The 16755-nt window shown below is 32.2% G+C and overlaps 4 protein-coding genes across 5 annotated transcripts; 2 read left to right on the forward strand and 2 right to left on the reverse strand.

The window, feature by feature from the left end:
* Nucleotides 1-922: 922 nt before the first annotated feature.
* On the forward strand, nucleotides 923-10081 carry LOC108565066 (lysophosphatidylcholine acyltransferase). Of its 2 annotated transcripts, none has more exons than XM_017924340.1 (9): nucleotides 923-1493; nucleotides 7068-7213; nucleotides 7828-8042; nucleotides 8155-8422; nucleotides 8483-8620; nucleotides 8742-9015; nucleotides 9076-9174; nucleotides 9404-9545; nucleotides 9780-10081. In XM_017924340.1, the coding sequence occupies exons 1-9, from the start codon at nucleotides 1389-1391 to the stop codon at nucleotides 9899-9901; spliced, it is 1509 nt and encodes a 502-aa protein (XP_017779829.1). In that variant the 5' UTR covers nucleotides 923-1388; the 3' UTR covers nucleotides 9902-10081. The 2 variants fall into 2 exon arrangements, with proteins under 2 accessions (XP_017779829.1, XP_017779828.1); XM_017924339.1 differs by lacking the exon at nucleotides 7828-8042 and adding an exon at nucleotides 7412-7626 and having other exon boundaries at nucleotides 1059-1493; nucleotides 9780-10080.
* A 120-nt stretch (nucleotides 10082-10201) lies between these two features.
* On the reverse strand, nucleotides 10202-12561 carry LOC108565052 (endoplasmic reticulum mannosyl-oligosaccharide 1,2-alpha-mannosidase). The gene is made up of 5 exons (XM_017924306.1): nucleotides 12368-12561; nucleotides 12012-12312; nucleotides 11765-11950; nucleotides 11369-11706; nucleotides 10202-11315 (listed from the first exon to the last, which is right to left on the reverse strand). The coding sequence occupies exons 1-5, from the start codon at nucleotides 12455-12457 to the stop codon at nucleotides 10476-10478; spliced, it is 1755 nt and encodes a 584-aa protein (XP_017779795.1). The 5' UTR covers nucleotides 12458-12561; the 3' UTR covers nucleotides 10202-10475.
* A 152-nt stretch (nucleotides 12562-12713) lies between these two features.
* Nucleotides 12714-14122, forward strand: LOC108565053 (UPF0046 protein C25E10.12). The gene is made up of 3 exons (XM_017924308.1): nucleotides 12714-13430; nucleotides 13487-13713; nucleotides 13771-14122. The coding sequence occupies exons 1-3, from the start codon at nucleotides 12895-12897 to the stop codon at nucleotides 13893-13895; spliced, it is 888 nt and encodes a 295-aa protein (XP_017779797.1). The 5' UTR covers nucleotides 12714-12894; the 3' UTR covers nucleotides 13896-14122.
* On the reverse strand, nucleotides 14112-14763 carry LOC108565054. The gene is made up of 2 exons (XM_017924309.1): nucleotides 14579-14763; nucleotides 14112-14464 (listed from the first exon to the last, which is right to left on the reverse strand). The coding sequence occupies exons 1-2, from the start codon at nucleotides 14581-14583 to the stop codon at nucleotides 14182-14184; spliced, it is 288 nt and encodes a 95-aa protein (XP_017779798.1). The 5' UTR covers nucleotides 14584-14763; the 3' UTR covers nucleotides 14112-14181.
* Nucleotides 14764-16755: the final 1992 nt, after the last annotated feature.

Here is a 16755-nt window from a genome sequence, read left to right on the forward strand (position 1 = left end):
AACAACAATAAACAAAGAATTGTTTATATTATTGCAAACAAAGAATTATGGCATTATAGTTATCATTTTAACTATTTATTATACAAAAGAATCGTAAGCAACGAATTTGTGTAGTTAATTATTTAACGAAGAAGTGTTCGAAGTGCGCAGCATGCGGGTTGCCGACCCCTGACCTAGCTTAATCATCGAGGGTTGCCTGAAACAAGGATTCACTCGTTCATTGTTAAGGTTTCCTTATACAATTTCAGCTTCAAAATTGGAACCGACGCAATCATTTACATTTATCTATATTTATCTAGTTATCTAATAATCAAATGCTTCAAGTATTTGCGTGTGGTAATGCAAACATTATTAGTTTTTTTTACCCTATTTTCCTTGATTTCTCAAAATCAATATTTTTGTAACAACATATTTACAAAAACAAACTTTTTTCTATTTTCGTAATATATTTATTAATTGCGATTCTATAATCATAATTAAAAATGTATACCAATAAAACAATGTTTATATTTAAAGTGACTTTTATATTACATCAATGTAATTACTTTATTTAATTATAACAAATTAAATATATAAAATATGTACATATTCTTCGTGTAAGTTTTATGTTTCTTGATTGCTACATTTTGTAATAATCCTGCAAGGTAAGTAGCAAATTTAAACATTATATTATGGTAGAGTATTTACCCAAAATTTTGATCTTGAAGACTTAAGTTCAAAGTCTTAATAAAGACGAGATAGTTAATATTTTTCTGAATATTGATTACAGTTTCCAAGTAAAACTTTATGCCATTAAGAATCTTTGACTTTTTTTTATGGAAGTTAGGTTACTTTACAAATGAATATATTAAAATAAAAGTATTATTAAGCTGAAGGTTTATTACTCAATACAAAATAAATTAGATGATGATTTAAAAATATTAATTGGAAATCGTGAGCGTAAGTTAAGGGAAAAACTCTGGATGGGAATTTCGAATGAGTCATATCAGTAAGGTGCTGCCATATGGGCATGCCCGTCTCTCCTATCGATTCTCCTGGATCCTATGATGCCGACAACAATGCGCCCCCCGGCGCCGCCGCCCTCACCGTAGCCGCCTCCTCCTTCTCCTCCTCCTCATGCGACGCGCTGCCTTTTTTTAACTCCCTTTTAGCGTGAATTTCTCACTCTCCTCCACCGCCAAAAATAAAAGTTCCTCGTCCGTTTCCGCGAGACCTACTTTTGCGATTGCGCCGCCTCGCGCAACATAAACAGATTACATTTCCAATTGAAAGCTTCGCGAGCACGCAACTTCGCGGAAGCCACAAAGTTACCACCAAGAAGATGATGTGCTTCTCCTTCGACTCGTGCTGAATCATTTTTTTGGATAACCGGTGTTCATCTCTCAACGATGGAAGCTAAACTGGCCGCAGGCATAGCTGCCACCGAGGACAGTCTTCTCCTCAACCCGTTCGTCCACCATTTGGAGCTGGAGACCACCTCGGAGAAGATCAAAGTAAGTCAACATCACAGACTCTTCACAAACTAGAAAGCAACGCGCGTGTTTATCCAAATAATACGCATTGCAAATAAACTTATCTACTCTATTCTTATTCTTCTACTAACTTCTTTAACATCTTCTTCAAATACTTCTTTTTAATTCTATTTCCATTCGAGAAATGTATGCTAAAAAAGCGTATAAAAAAATATAGACACATTTCTCCTCTCAACACTTTCTCCGCATTTTAACCTTCCGAGGCGCCAATCTAAGAAAAGAAACTTCAAAACGCTAGAGCATCTAGCAAAAAAAAATATTAATAAACGACCGCATCGTTAATAAACCATGCGTGTTTCCTATGCAAATTGCCCGTACCTAAAATAATCTACAATGCAATTGGAGAGAAAGTTTTTTAATATTTCTCTTTTTTTTTTCATTTTGTGACCGTATGCATGTGCGTTTGTGGATGGAATGCTTTCACTTCGGTTCACTGACCACAAAAAAAGAGTAATATAATTCAAAGAATTATTATATATCATCATTAGAAAATGTAAAGCAGGCAATTAATGTTGAAACGCGAGCTCTCGTTTGTTCGTCGTTTTGTTTCTTCTATTTATTTTGGGTTTGAAGCATAAAATTTGTATCGGCTTATAAAAGAAAATTGGGTCGTCGGAGAGGAAATTGTGTTTTGCTTTATAACTTCTTCGTATTATTATACTTTTTTATTGCTGTTGTCTTGGTTCAAACCATCCGTTGCATGGGGAGATCCGTTAGAACGTCGATCTTCGTCAGGCANNAAATGAACATTAACTGTTTGTAACTCGTCATTTAATTTACTAAAAGAAATAGCAAATACATGAGAATTATGTGAAGACAAAATCAACGCAAAATTGTTGCCATAAAACCAATTGATGCAAGTAAAATAAATCAGATATCAAACTTTAACTTTAAAGTGAAAACACGTGATTTTGAGTTATTTTTTTGTATTTTTGAGTTTTTTTCTATATATTTTATTAAATTATTCTTAAATATCACCGCAATTGAATAACAATAATATTTTTCACAGCAGTTTTACATAAATGAGTAAAAAAAATAAATACATGTTTAAGAATACTCGATCACAATAAATAATTATCTGTTACAAAGGACTCGAAATTAATGAATCAAAAGAAATTTCTTTTTATGTTGTAATAGTTTTATTCACAAACTGTTCATCAATGTGAACATTGAGTAAATCGGTCGCTTAAATGGATAAGCGATGGATTTGTGGATTGTTACCATAACTATGATTTTGAACATTAATATTTACTTAAATAAAATAAATATATATATATATATATATTTTTCATAGAATTGCTTTATCTAAGTAACGAATTGTCACAATTTTTATCACGTATTTTTTGATTGATTCAGCAAAACGATGATTAAAATTGATTTTAACTGAACGTGATTATATAAAGTAAAATAAATAATATATAAATTCATTTCTCATAATAAACACGTGCTTTTATCAATATAATATAAACATTTGTCAGCATAATTGTGAGATAGTGGTGACTCATTATTTATTTAATATTATGTATAAATAGTTACATATTCACAAATGAAAATCGTGCTTTAACTGCTTTAGAAAACTCATGCTAATTGGATTTGAATCGTAAAGTATTAATAGTTCATTCTCAAATAGAAATTAATAAAATAAAATCAATCAATGTATTTAATTTATGTATGTAATAAATTATAGTTTTTATTACTATCAATAAACAATCTGAATTAATAAAGATGTGCGTGTAATTGTTATTTATCCCGCGCTATTTGAAACTGGACCAATCGAATGAACTAAATACTGTAGAACCTCGCTTAACGAGTTTAATCCGTTCCAAAATTTCCGGATTTTTACTCGCAACGTGAAATATATTCAAAAATACACATCTTCTCATCCTCGCTCGTTATGCGAAAAGTCGCTCATTTTGCTCGTTAAGCGAAATGCTCGTTATGCCAGGTTCCACTGTACATACAAAAATCAACCGCACAAAAATAGACTTGGCTAAAGAGAAAAAACGATTATGTAAACAAAATATGTTATTTTTATTTTGTGAATTAAAATTTCGTTTATTTTGAAATTTTCAAACCGTACTATAGTAAATCCACACTTATCAAAGCCGTACTATGTGAGGTATTGCTGAATTGCATGTAGTTTTTATATTGAAGGAATATACAAGTTTAAATTGTAGTTTTCTTCTAATCTTTCTACTAAAATCGCAACCTTAATTAGTTTCTGGGAAATCTTTATAAACAACAAATTTATAATTTTTAAAACTTTCTTTTAACAATTGTAGGTAGTTAATAACAGTTTTGACCTTTTGAATAAAGAGAGATGTGCTATGAGAAGAATATAGGAATTAAGATTAAGACGTAATTGTACGAAATAATTAAATTCCAAATGAATCCATAAATAATAGAAATTTACTGGATATTACGAATTTTATACATTTAATATATAGAAAAGTTTATAAATGATTGTAAAGTTACGTGTTCATATGTTGCATATAAAGGCGTGCAATAAAAACGTGTTATACGTTTAATTTACATACAAAAGGCGTTTTCTTTATTGCCCTATGACGATTGAATGTATTGAAATTACGAATGCAGTCGACTTATAGATAAATTAACAATTGGTTATTAACAAAGAAATCTTTATGTAAATAATTAAATCTATGTTTTATTATTAATTAAATTAATCACATTATATGATAAATTACTATTCTCATCAAAATTTGGTTCTAAAAAAAAGAGTTTTTCATTTGATATTACTCCAGTGTTTCTCAACCTATGGGTTGCGAAATGACAGTTGTCACCTTGTGATAAACAGAGGAACTCGTGAAATTACAATAACCAAATATGTTGGGTTGTGTGACAAAAAGGTTGATAAACGCTGATTATAATATAAGAATATTGTATCTTATTTAGTTAATAACTCATGTGATTTAATAACTTGTGTATTGCTAAAACATTTTGACATGAATTCAATTTGTAAAAAAAATAGTTGTTTGTTTTCCATATCTAAGTGACATAATGTGACACATATTATCGATGGTGGAGCATATGGAACATCCGCATAATGCCCGTAATTTGATTAGCACGTAGTCCATCTAACTTCCTCACCTCAATGCACATTGTTCTAGTTTATTGGAGAGGGTTGCTGTTATGTTGCAAACACTTGACCCATTTTCCTTTCGATCTGTTTCCATCGCAGATAATAAATTTGGCACAGGGATGAGCTTCATACCTTTATTGCACTCCACCTCGATAAACCAGATATATCGAACGACACCGATTTCTTGAGGCCCAGGAACCGGAACGAATCAAAATTTAACGACGCAACTATACAAAAGCAATCTGCAGGAAAAGGAAAGAAAAACCGGTTCGACACTTGTTTCCTTATAGACACGTCGCATCCAATTCCGCAAGGTTTTGTCCAGTCCGGAATACTTTCCTTTTTAAATCACACGTTATGTCAGTCGCATATATTTAGGAATTCAAGTGTTTTTTTTTATGTTACTCCTTCTCGCTGGGAAATGCTTAGAAACTGAATACATGCAGAATTATTTATAAATATAAAAAGCATCGAGGATGTGAAATGCGGAAACGGTGTACCAATTCATCTTTGGGTGAAATTATAGCTTTATAATTAATGGAGATTTTTATTTAATGAACTTCATTTGTACTGAAAATTACAACAATAAAAAAAACTTCGCAATGACATAAGTATCTAGGAAATAAATCTTATAAGAAGTTTATGAAACCTCCATAATTTAGAGAAAATAAACCAATTATAGAATACAAACAGTATAACATTCGAATCGCAATAAATGATATGCAATATTCGTAATTATAGTTAATCAAGCTTACAAATTGACTGTAATTGAAGTTACTATTAAATATCCATTGGTAATTTTGGATTTATCAATGAAATATTACAAATAAATATTTATTATCTCCATTAGAAAATACTATGATATTATATATCTCACGCTATAGCTAATTATCTGTAAATTATTCTTCTTTCGCAAATCATTTAATCATTTTTTTTAGATTATGAAATTCAATAAATAACAAACAAAAAATACCATTATTTTCATAAAACCATTAACTTTTCTGTATTGCAATTGCTTTCCAATTATGATCTTCAATTAACCCAATGTGGCTTTTATTGCTTTCCAATAAAGAAACAATGAATTAGATAATAACCGTTATATTCATTTCTTTCTCTGATCTTTCTTTCCTACAACTATTTACAACGTAACTAAATTAATAGAAGCGTTAAAATAACACAATTATGTGTATGATAATGGTTGTTTGAATTAGTGAAACGCAATGTTCTTTCATGTTCAATTTTTATTTTCATTAGATAAGTCTTGAATGTAATTGTGCTTATAATAAAGGTAATTTATGTCCAATGTACAACAACAAAACCGTTCTTAGATTCGATAAATAACAGTGAATCAAATCAAACGAATTGTAATGCAGTTTCTCTTGGCGAAGCGAAAACGCACGGACGGTTTCTGATTACGTCTTGGAAACTGGATTTAATTGAGCTGCGGACTTCCCGGAAACACGAGGAGATGGCAAACCACCGCAAACTTTGTGCGTCTTTACGGAGGCACACGGCTGTGAGAGAAAAGAACGTTACGTTGCGAATTAATGATTAGAAAGCTCGCACAAATCCACGCGCATCGCAATCATCATTGATTAATGCATTTTCTGATGATTGATTGTTTATCAAGTTAAGCTATTTAAAATAATGCTTGGAAAATGTCACGAAAAAACAACGAAATTAAAACGATATCGTTGATTGCGATGAAAGTAATTGTAGTAAGGTTTGAATGTTTATCTTTAAGCGAGATGTGCTTACACACAACATTTGCTCAAGGACATTTGAATCCTTTAAATGCTTTTATTTATACGTTTTGTAAAGTAATTATGAAGAATTTGCTGAGATTAATTTCTTAAACTTTAATAGCAAGATGTCGCAAATTGCTAATAAAAGCCACGTAATTTGAATATAATATAAAATCTATAACCTAGATATATAGAAAACAATTATGAAAGATACTAAAGAATTTGCAAATTGAAACAGCTGATGTTAATAGAAACGTTATTATTATCTATACTTATAACATTTGATTAACACCTTTCTATTAAGTAATTATACCTTGTTTTCTAACACCACAAAATATATTAAATAGTATCAGTCCAATTTAGCCAGCTTCTTATATAAGATAAACAAAACTTCAAAGTATTATTAAGAATGTTAACTATTAGTAACTTAACGTTATGTTATGCTTAAAAATACTATAAAAATTAGTTTAAAATTATATTTTTAATCTATATTTATTGATTAAAAAGCAAAATACAATTAGTTTTGTGAGTATTTGGAAAAAACATGATTTTTAATTATTAAATTTATAATCAAGTTATTTATGAGAGTCGTTGCTTAGTAATAAATTTTGTTTTATTATAATTAAGTTATTTTATAATATGGTGTTGTTTACGTTTACAGAATGTTAACAGTTGTTGAAATTGTTCCAGACTGCATTCCTGACGATCGTATTGCTCCCAATTAGAGTGTGTCTAATATGCATCTTATTGATTGTTGGATGGATGTTGGCGTGTCTAGGACTTTGGGGTCTCACAGAGCAGGATCTTCAAAAACGACCGGTGACAGGATGGAGGAGGTACGTTCAATTGCTTTCCCTCTGTTGTTCCTTATTTTCTTTCATTTTATCTGTTTTCTGGATACAATTAATATCGATGCATGCATGTGAAATCAATAATTGCAATAATACAGCATGTTTTCTACGCATCCAATTCGAAGCACCGAAACAAAAGAAAACGATCACTTCTAATTAATTATATTGGGTATACATATATAGCAAAGTAAAGGTGGTGGCTTCGTATCCGGTGCTGTGGATGTTCTATGTGGGTGGTTTCCGGGTGAAGGTAATAGGTCGGAGGGCACCTAGATGCGAGGCTTCGGTCATTTCCTTGGCCCCGCACTCCTCCTTCACGGATAGCATAGCTATGGTCTACCTAAATTCCCCTTCGATTGTGGCCAAGGGCGAAACGGCCTCCATCCCATTCTTCGGCAGTATGTATACTAACACTGACTAATTCTTTGCGGACTCTGTGAAGGTGATCAAATCTTGTACTTCCTTACACCTCTCTCTCTTTTATACATATATATATATATTTATCTATTTCACTATCTCTTTAACTATCAATATATATCTTTAAGAGTCTTACATTTAACAATGAACTGTTGTTGTTTTTTTTTTTGGATTTTTACTAGGACGTTAACAAAATGGTTGTGCATTCTGGGGAAGACCACTTACAGGGCTGGTGGGATGCACGTAGTTTTCAAAGGAAAACAGGCGTCCCGCGAGGAAGCCCCGATTTTGGTCATAGCTCCGCACTCTACCTTCTTAGACGGCGGCATAGTCTACTATACGGGATTCCCTTCGATTATCGTGAGGCGAGAAAGCGGCGACAATCCATACATAGGAAGTACGCTTTGATCACTTTCACTCGCACATCCGTATATACCTCGTCTATTCAAGATCCGCATGACTGTATACATTTTTTTCTCTTTCTTTCTATATCTTCTAAATATCCTCAGAGTTGATCAACTTTACGCAACCAGTTTACGTATGGCGCGACGATCCCGATTCCCGTCAGAATACCATCAAGGAGATCATAAGTCGCGCCACTTCCAAAGAGGACTGGCCGCAGATCTTGATCTTCCCGGAAGGAACGTGCACCAATCGATCCTGCCTGATTACCTTCAAACCGGGAGCTTTTTATCCTGGAGTACCAATTCAGCCGGTCTGCATAAGATATCCCAACAAATTGGATACAGTTACCTGGACCTGGGAAGGACCTAGCGCGTAAACTTATGAATGCAACTTGCTATTTCCTTCACATAAGCATATCATTTTCATTTACAGCTTAAAACTTTTATGGCTTACTCTGACACAAGTGTACAGTTACTGCGAAATCGAATTCCTCCCAGTCTATACGCCCAGCGAAGAGGAAAAACGAGACCCAAAACTTTTCGCCAGCAACGTTCGAGCAGTTATGGCAAAGTAATACTATTTTACTAAGTTATTTACTAAAGTTACGTTCAAATAAAATCTTGATTCACTTTTATTAAGTATCTATAACATGGAACTTTTGTGAAATAAAAGCTAATATTTAATATTATAGGGCTTTAGGAGTACCTGTTATGGACTACACCTATGACGATTGCAAATTGATGACAAGGGCGAAAGAAATGAATCTCCCTAACGCAAATGTGATCGTTGAAGTGCAGAAACTGCGAACGCGCTTAGGGCTTGATCAGACGAAAATCGAGGAATGTTTTATAGAGAATCTGAGTTGTCAAGATTGCAGCCAAATTTCGTACGTGGAATTTTCTTCTTATCTCAATGTTGCGGCGAATGATGGTAACGCGCAACGCATCTTCAATCTATACGAGAAGGTAAATATGTTCTTTGGAAGTCTTCCAACATGATTTACCACATTATATTTTTGTTTCCAGAACAAAAGCGGCTCGATTGATTTCCGGGAATACGTTCTAGGTGTCGTCGGAGTGACGGAGAATAGGAAAACTCTAGAGATTCTCCGGCTAGCTTTCAAGGTATTATCAATATCTTAAAATTATCTGTGCTGAAACGTAGCGTTAAAATATTGAAATCCATTAAAGGTATCAATGCTATTTTTATTTCATGAGGTGATATTTCGCACGCGTGTTCTATTTCTGGAGCGCCTGTGGATATTTTTAGGAAGGCACGATTTGGATGATTTCATTTTCAGTCTCATAAATTAGGCGGAAACAATATTTATAAAATGTTTGTGTTACGTTTCAGATTTACGATAGCAGCGGTAAAGGAAGGCTATCTGAAAATGATTTTGTTCCAGTATTAGTACACACTTTGTCGATGAGCATTTACGAATCAAGGGAAATTTTTCAACGCATCGACTCTACCTGCCAAGGTTACGTCACCTTTGGTAACTATCCTTTATTACTGATATAATAACTATGATTAATGAAAATCAATCAATTGTAAACTAAATGAGTTATTTAACGTACGTTCGATATTACATACATTCGTATTTACAACCCGTTAAGCAAAGTAATGTACAGATATATGTACGAGAGTACAATGATCTTGGTAGATCTGCATAAATCATTTAAGTTGAATGAACAGATTTCAAATTTACAATAATATTTATGTTTTACAGACGGTTTCCTGCGTTATGCAGAGAAGAAGGCTGAATTCGCAGGACTGTTTAGTCTAAGCAAAGAGGAACTTAGGGAACGAAATAATAGTATTGTTGATAATAACAAAGTAAAATCGCATTGATTAATGAGAAGCATCGCATTATGCGACTCGTGTGTAAATAAAATTATATTTTGAGACCTTCGGCCTCGTAGAAGAGGACACTATGTACGTACCCTATACTACCCCGAAATTCCATTAAACAAAGTGAAAAATGTATTATTTATATTTATTGCCTACATTTACTGTTATTAACATTTTACTTTCCATTGTTATTTACTTTTACATGTAACGATAATATTTATTTTTCGAATTAGATCTGTAATTAATAACGAAAGAAATAAAATAAGAGAAACATATAGTAATAAGTATTTATTTTTAATACAAGAATTGAGAATAAACGATCAATTACAGGTGTGATACATGTGAGGTTTAAACACCAAGATTAAAGTAAAATAAAACCCTGGCAGTTCTATCTCGCTACTACTAACAGTAGAGAGCTTGGAATGAATTGGCCCCGAATCAGAGAACAAACAAACAAAAAAGAAGAAATGTAAATATGTTGTGCAGAATTTTAAGACCTAAAACTCCTAATCAGTCACTGACAAATAAAATAATAACGACTAGATTACAACTGTTCAATATTGCAACTAAAATATTAAGTTTGATAAATCGGTAGCGGATGCGCCTCAGAATTGATTACGAATTTATCTAGATCTAATAACTTTGTATCATCGCTAAATAACAAGTACAAATACTTTAGAGTTTCACTAAGAAAGAAGGATTCCATCATGTCCTTCGGACGAACGTTCGCCGCATTCTTAACGTTGCCAATTGACGTGTATCCGTTCGCAACCCTAGTATACTTTTCGAATGCTTGGAAAATCTGCCAGCCCCAATCCTGATAAGTGCTATTGCCTGTGAATTGGTACATGTACCACAGACTTTCGATGAACTCTGGTCGAAGAAGATTATGCGCATCGTTGCTCTTAACGTACATATCATTAGAGTTCTCGCCTTGGATATTGAAATACGTTATTTCGGGAGCCAAGAATGTAGGCTGCTGGGCGTAGGTTTGGTAGCACGTAGTGAGTAGCTCTTCGGCCAATTTCAAATGATCATTGGGAAGACCCACGTGCGTTCCGAGAGCCAAAGTACCGGGTAAGTAACAAGTCAAATGATCCATCTTCGGCTTGAAATCTTTCCCTCCGACCAACAGTTCACCTATAAATAGAAATCCGTTCGGCGCAGTCCTTTTGGCCAAATGTTTTTCAACACCTGATATAGCTTCCATATAATCATCTCTTAGGTAATCCATCGTTTTCCCTGTTTGCACCCATTGCTTCAAAAGATATTCATAATAACTATCTCCGCGCGCGCCGAGCGTAATTGTAGAATACGATCTAAACTGGCCTGTATTTGCGTTAATAAATATAGGAACTAAACCATCTGTTTTCTCCAATCCGTGTACGTGCCTCGAAACATTAGCAACAACTTTCTACAATAAAACATTAAAATATCTACAACAAAAACTTCCATTGATTGTTTCACCTCATATTTGGGGTTTCCTGATGCTCTACTTAAGTCTCTGAACTCCAATTGTATCGTGGTCACTTCAGAAGTACTACTATCCGGGGACCATTTCGGTGCGTGCGCTTTTCGAGTGAACAAATTGATGTCGGAAAAAGGCACACTGGACTCCGATTCGAAACAAGGTAAGAGTCTATCGCCCAAGTCTATAGCTTTATTAAGAAACATTCTATCGCCAGATAAATGATAAATGCTTAACAATCCTCCCAAAACGCGGATTGTTACCTCAAACAAATTAACATCCCTGTTAATATCAAAATGTAAATGTTTGTCAACCCAATCACGTGCCTCTTGAAATTCTAAAAGAAAATTAGTTTAGTATCAATATCTTTATAAATGCTCTTAATTTCTAAATACCATTTTTAAGTCCCATTATATAAATAGTATCTAGTGAATCTACAATGCTTAGACCTAAGCCAAACCAATCATGATAACCTTCAGATATGGGTTTCAGATGGTCATGACCCCATGCATAAGTTTTATATCCTTTCCAAGCATGCTTAAAAGCATCTATAACTGCTTCTTGTCTCTTTGTAACTTTACCTATAAAATATATTATTATAATTAAATATATGTATTTTATGATTAATCATTTTAAATTTACTAGAAAATATATGTGGACTAAGGTTATTGACATTGATGTCAACATTACGAGTATCTTCAGGTTCTTCTAACACATGGTTTTCCTGTGGACCTATATTTGGAGGCAACTCATTATCCACATCCCTTGGATCATTCCTCATATTCACAAGGACATCCTTTTTAGGAATTTCCACATCCTCAGGTTGATTAACCACTGAAGTTTTAGCATCATTATCTGTCACTACATAAAATAGGCCACATATGATAAATGCACCAAATATGTAAATGGTACTTCTTTGACACCGGGACAATTGCCTCCAAAGCTACAACAATGAAATGGATCAATGAATGAAGATACATCAACATACCTGCACTCACTCTTCGCAAACTTTTTGATTTCTTGGTTGGATCCTGATTATAGGAAGAATCTACATTCAATGTTATGTGGTCACCTCCTCTAAGTACCATTGTAAAAACACAATCAAGACGCTTTCATCTCTTTTTCTTAAAACATTTCATCCCAACTTGCTTAGAACAACACGTCCAAACACGTCGAATGCGACAAACCGTTTGACAGCTGTCAAAATGCATGTTGTTAACCATTGCAATATTAAAGTGCACTGATAGAATATTTTTCTATATCTGTTATTTACGTTTGATGAGATAAAGATAGAATTTGTATTCTATAAATAAAATGCAACGCAATTTATTCATTTTGAACGTAGAATAAACAATGAACTGACAGATGTCAAAAAAATATAAACATCTGTCACGTTGAGTGTGCTACAAATCTACAATTAGAATGGCATGAATGTAAAAAGTAAGATGTTTTTAAACATTTGCAATAAATAAAAATGCTCAATTATATAACTAAAACGGTAAATACTCGCAATTAATTTGGAATCATGGATATTGAAGTGCATCCATTGACAAATAACCCCACAGAAGCTTGGGCTGAGATATTTCGGTCCCAGAAGGTCTTCAAGCTGAATGTAAAAATACCAACGAAACCTGCAGAGCCAAACAAGCTGAGATTTGTATGTATGAGTGATACCCATTCACTTATACACAACATAAAGTATGACATACCAGAGGGAGATGTTTTCATTCATGCTGGAGACTTTACAAAATGTGGACAGAAGGAAGAAGTTATTGAGTTCAACAATTGGTTAGGTACATTGCCACATAAATACAAAATAGTCATAGCTGGAAACCATGAGCTCAGTTTCGACTCCAATTTTATCCATTGTTTTAAACAAAGCTCCAATTCAAGGCACACTGGATGCTTTGAAAATGAAGAAATCCCTAACTATGGAAAGAAGAACTCCAACATTGGTGATGCAGTTAAGACTGACAATATTAGGCAGTATTTAACAAATTGTATTTATCTTGAGGATGAATCCTATGACATTTGTGGTATTAAATTATATGGATCCCCATGGTAAAAATACCATTTTACATGAAATTTTATAGTACGTTTAAAATTATTTATTTTAGGCAACCTGCTTATGGCAATTGGGCTTTCAACTTGAGCCGAGGTGATGAATGCCTAAATAAATGGAATAATATTCCTACAGCAATTGATATTCTAATCACTCATACACCACCCTTAGGACATGGGGATTTTACTTGTTCTGGGGTGAGAGCTGGCTGTGTGGAACTGTTTACAACAGTTCAAAATAGAGTTAAACCCAAATACCATGTTTTTGGGCATATCCATGAAGGTAATTTCTATTTAAAAAACAAAATGCAATTTTTTTTAAATTTGTATTGTATTTCAGGTTATGGAGTAACCTCAGATGGTAAAATAATATTCATCAATGCTTCAACTTGTGACATAAACTACATACCAAATAATCCACCAGTAGTTTTCGATGTAGCTTTGCCTGCAGGTAGAAGTAAATAACTTCATTGTCTATTTATAAAAATGCGCTTTAATTTATTTTGTATAAGAAAAAAAAAGAATGATCATTTGTTTTGTAATTAATTTTTACTTGTAATAAACACAATAAGGTGCTCCACTACACTGCAAATCAGTCTCACTTGCATCATGAAATGAAAACATCTCAGCGTATCCATAAAAAAAAAGAAACAATGAGAAGAAAAACAGAGGGATAAACAATTGATTTGTAGTCATTTACTTCATAAAAAATTGTCAGAAATAAAATAGAAATCATAAGTTAACCTATTTGCTATGAATGTTGTGGTTGATGGTAATTTTTGTGGGTCCGCCTTCCCCAGAACGCCTCTAAATCGAATGGACGAAAATCTTTCAGTTTGATATTTTCCTGTTCGTTGTAATACTTGGTTGTGTTCTTATCCAGATCCTGACAAACTTTGGTCCATGAATCACAAATATATTTAATAAGTTCATCATGCTGTACAGCCGGAGGTTTCTCCATGGAGGGTACTCTGTGGATGTTGGGCGGTCGGCGGTTGTTCCCGTTCATTTGGGACATGTTGCTTCTTGGACCACTAAATCAAAACAACACAAACATATAAACAAACCACTGCTGATTCAGAGATCGCTTTGTTTCTTCTGCTCCGCTACTTTTCCCCATCGACGAATTAAGTAAATATTATGCTTACCTCATTTCACTATAGGTTTATGCTGTACGATTTGCAATGTATAATGTTCGAAGTGCAACTATCTTCTATACTATATAGAATCCAAATACAAATAACTACTCATTGGGCACTAAAAAGAATATAAACACGGAGCACCTTTGTGTTTGTGTCGGACGCCATCAATGCCATCAATTGTCAAAGTAGTCGAACCCAATTTTGCTGTCAAAATTTTTGCAAACTTTCAAAACTTGTTTTTTCTTTTCTTTATATTTACAATCAATATACTTCATAATAAATGATCTTTATTTAATCTATAAACTGCAATCAATTAAATTTAATATCCAAAAAATTGCATTAAAAGGCACAGCGCCTTCTGTGTCCAATAATTAGTACCAAACAACCGGTTTACTTGTATTTTCATAATTCTCTTATTAATTAAAGAATTAATTGTATATTCTCTTTGATGAAACTTTATAGCGCAATAAAAACAAGTTTCTGTATTAAAACATTCCTGATTGGTAACTAAATTATCATACGCATATTTTCTGCACATCATTTCTAGAACGTTTATTATTTTGCACATTGAAAATATATTTTATTATTTTAAGATCTTTTTGCTCTGAATGAGTAATTTATTGAATTGGTTGACATTAATATCTTGACCTTAAGATACTGTTTTTTTTAAATTTCAACCAATATCTTGTCTCTTCCATGAAATATAATTTCTTACAATTAGTGATCAAATCTTAAAAAAAGATGATTATGCATTTATATAAGAGTGATAAATTTATCTAAAATGATTCTACATGTAAATTATACAAATTCATATTATATGTTTTTCCTGGATAAATAAATAAAATTGCATCTTTAATTTTCAACATCAAAACGTTTAATATATCGAATCCATTTCCTCGTCCATATTTTGTAATTACATAACATGCTCGTATAATGAATTTATTATTATATATACACATATAAAAAATACACAAATTGGCATTATTGGTCATCAAACATCAATTAATATTAGGTCATTTACATGTAAGTTCAATTAATTTAATACTACTTGTGGTAATTATTTCGATATAGTATAGAACATCACACATATGTTTTTTTTTATGTAATTCACCTTTTTGGTGCTCAATATAATATATTTATATAAATGTTGGGCTTCTCAATTATAGACACTTTACTGTATCCTAATCACAAACTTTTCTGTATATAAGTAGTAGTTGTGTCGGTATTTGTTAAGCGCTTTACCTCTCAACAGTGATTTGTGTGAATGCGTGTGGAGTTAAGACTGTAGAACAAGTTATTTTCTGTCTGTCTAGAGTTTGTTTTTTTTATACATGTAGAAATGTATCATGCTGGTTATATTGAATAGTTTTGAAATATGCGTAATATTATAGATTATTTGCAGCCCTCTTTTATATCAATAGTTAATTGCAGAAACTTTCAGAAAATGCCTTCCAGTAGACTTGAAAACAAAAATATATATTTTAATACAATTATTTGAACATCAAGTGTGTAAGATTTATCTTTTTCTTACATAATAAGAATTTGATATGTGGAGAGTATTTTATAGGAAATAACTCTAGTTTTGAATTATAATATTGCATATTCTACTAGATAAACAGAACATAAAAATTGCATTTTTAGAATAAATCGAATGAGTTTTGTTATAATAATTTTGGTGATTTTTTTTTGTTTGCTTATTTTAAGCCATTGAATTTTAGGTACTAATGTTAATAAATATTATATTATAATATAGTTTCGCAATATTTTTATAAATATAATTGGTAGATAGCAAATAATAGGTAGTATCAAATATATATATTCTTGCAAAATTTAAATGTTATGTTCGAAAAATGTGTAAGTTTTAGGCGCGCGTTAAAGTGGAGTTTGCAAGCTTATATAGAAGTATACTTTACTTTAACGATTGAGACGTAATTGGAAAGAGCCTTTATACATTGTCTTTAATATGCGATTTGAGCGTTAATATATATTTATTAAAATTAATTATCATATTTTCAAATTCATTAATAACTTTGCAAATTTTGAATAGTGAGATCGTTCATGAAAATCATTTAAATTTTAAACTAATCTTAAAGTATATCGACATTCTTTTAGTTTCTTTACCTTATTTAATTTTTTTTTTGGAAATTTGTTTTTGAAGAAAAAAAATGACAGTAATGTAAATA

This window comes from Nicrophorus vespilloides, unplaced genomic scaffold (genome assembly GCF_001412225.1).
Source record: "Nicrophorus vespilloides isolate i.1.1-1 unplaced genomic scaffold, Nicve_v1.0, whole genome shotgun sequence".
NCBI classification, from domain to species: Eukaryota; Metazoa; Arthropoda; class Insecta; order Coleoptera; family Silphidae; genus Nicrophorus; species Nicrophorus vespilloides.